At 28.0% G+C, this 2500-nt stretch overlaps 1 protein-coding gene across 1 annotated transcript in view; it reads left to right on the forward strand.

The window, feature by feature from the left end:
• Positions 1-2500, forward strand: part of LOC122248198 (uncharacterized) — a gene marked incomplete at its 3' end in the record, with an annotated part of 51392 nt that overhangs the window by 30313 nt on the left and 18579 nt on the right. The window contains 2 exon segments of the mRNA XM_086541216.1: positions 514-618; positions 1993-2058. Of these exon segments, the coding sequence (XP_086397342.1) occupies positions 514-618; positions 1993-2058 (171 nt within the window).

Here is a 2500-nt window from a genome sequence, read left to right on the forward strand (position 1 = left end):
AACTCGTACAATGTAAGCTTATTTTAGAAACTTCAGTTGTGGCGATTATTCCTGTTATTATGTAATGGCTATATTGGCACTAAGGATAAAAGAAAGCAATGATGTAAATTAGATAAATAAAAACAACGAAGATTATATCGCTGATGACGTATAATAATCACCGACAGAGTTCTGATTTCACCTCTCAATTTCTTCAAGAAGTGGAAGACCTAATAGTGCAACTAATGTCTGTTGCATGACAAGAAGAGAAAAATATATATCAGATTAAAAAAAAAAAAAAAAAAAAAAAAAAAAAAAAAAAAAAAAAAAAAAAAAAAAAAAAAAAAATATAAATATATATATATATATATATATATATATATATATATATATATATATATATATATATACATATAACAGATATCTATATACGTAGCACTTGTATTATCATCAATTCTCTTTTAATTCTCTCCTCATTAATTCTCTCAAAATATCCCTTTATCCCTTCTCTCTTCTACCTCCCATTCACTACAGGCTCTGAACGAGTTGGTGCCAGCTCTGGAGTCTGCCAACATCTCCCTACAAGCCACAGTTACGTTGTCTTCGGAGGACCTGACTGAACACTTGTACACTCTGAAGGTAAGCTGTCATTTCCAGTCATGTCTGTTCAACTCAGGTTTATGAATGAAATAGTGATTGTTTATGTTTAGTTTATATATCATTCCGTTTATTCGTGTCTGTGTTTTTTTCTTTTTTTATGACACTATGCTTAGTTGATATTTTTTGTGTTTTGCTTAATTTTTTTTTTTTTTTTTTTTTTTTTTTTTTAGCATTTATTTCATCTTACTAGTTACTTAAATGATTTAATTTAATTCTATCCGTTTTTTCAAATAATATTTTTTCTTGACATTTTTTAAATTGCTATCATTATTTACTTTGTGAAGTTTTTATCAAATAACAATAAATATGAAAAGCTTGGAAATAGAAATCATCGTTTAACTATCATTATAATATTGATTATCATTATCATCACTATAGTTGATAGTGCTATAATCTTTGTTATCGTTACCATACCATTATTATTATCATGATGATAGTAACTATTATCGCTATCATTATTGTTACATTGTTATCATTATCATTGTTCTTGTTCTTGTTCTTCGTAATATTATCAGTATCCTTCTCATTATCATTATTATCAGTGTTATTATCCTTATCATTAGTATTGTTGTTATTATCTTTACTATTATTGTTATCGTTATTATCAATATTAATATCATGATCATTATCATAATCATAATCCTTATCATTATCATAATCATTATTATCATCATTATTATCATTATCAATAATGTTTGTATCATAATCATCACTATCACTATCAGTATCTTTGTTATCATCATCAATATCATTATCATTATCATCACTGTTACCATTATTGTTGATGTTATTAGTCAATACTGTCATTATCATCATCGTGTTGTTTATTGTCATATTTGATACCATTATTACCTTTATCATTACTATCATAATTATACTGCTATTATTGGTCTTTATATATGCGTTGTTATCGTTATTGCTGTCACTAATGTTGATGTTATTATCATAAAATTATTAATATGATCATAATCTTCAGGAGTGTTATCATAATCATTAATAATTCTGTAACTTTGGAGTGGGAGAAAATGCATCAGAGTAGAAAGCAGTAATTATCTCTCTCTCTTTCATTTTCTCTCTCTCTCACACTGCCATTCTCCCTCTCTCTCTCTCTCTCTCTTTCTGTTTTTCTCTCTCTATCTATCTATCTTTCATTTTTTCTCTCTCTCTCACTGTCATTCTCTCTCTCTCTCTCTCTCTCTCTCTCAACATAGCCATTCTGACAACCTCCACTTCTTTTAACTCTTCCATAACAATTATAATAACAAGAAAAATAAGGATGACATTAAACACTAACCATAATTTTTAAACATCATTTACCTCATCTTCTCTTCGGATTTCCCTTTCCTCTCCCAGGAAAAGGACTGTAGGATCTTTATCGCCAGTTTCTCGCCCGAACTAGCAAGGAAAGTCTTCTGTCAAGTAAGTTATACACACTATTTAAAGCTCAAAGTAAGTTATACACACTATTTAAAGCTTAAATTAGGTTATACACACTATTTAAAGCTCAAAGTAAGTTATACACACTGTTTAAAGCTTAAATTAGGTTATACACACTATTTAAAGCTCAAAGTAAGTTAAACACTCTATTAAAAGCTCAAAGTAAGTTATACACACTATTAAAAGCTCAAAGTAAGTTATACACACTATTAAAAGCTCAAAGTAAGTTATACACACTATCAAAAGCTCAAAGTAAGTTATACACACTATCAAAAGCTCAAAGTAAGTTATACACACTATTTAAAGCTCAAGGTAAGTTATACACACTATTTAAAGCTCAAAGTAAGTTATACACACTATCAAAAGCTCAAAGTAAGTTATACACACTATCAAAAGCTCAAAGTAAGTTATACACACTATTAAA

Source organism: Penaeus japonicus, unplaced genomic scaffold (assembly GCF_977035675.1).
Source record: "Penaeus japonicus unplaced genomic scaffold, GWHDUDI00000001_assembly GWHDUDI00000010, whole genome shotgun sequence".
NCBI lineage: Eukaryota > Metazoa > Arthropoda > Malacostraca > Decapoda > Penaeidae > Penaeus > Penaeus japonicus.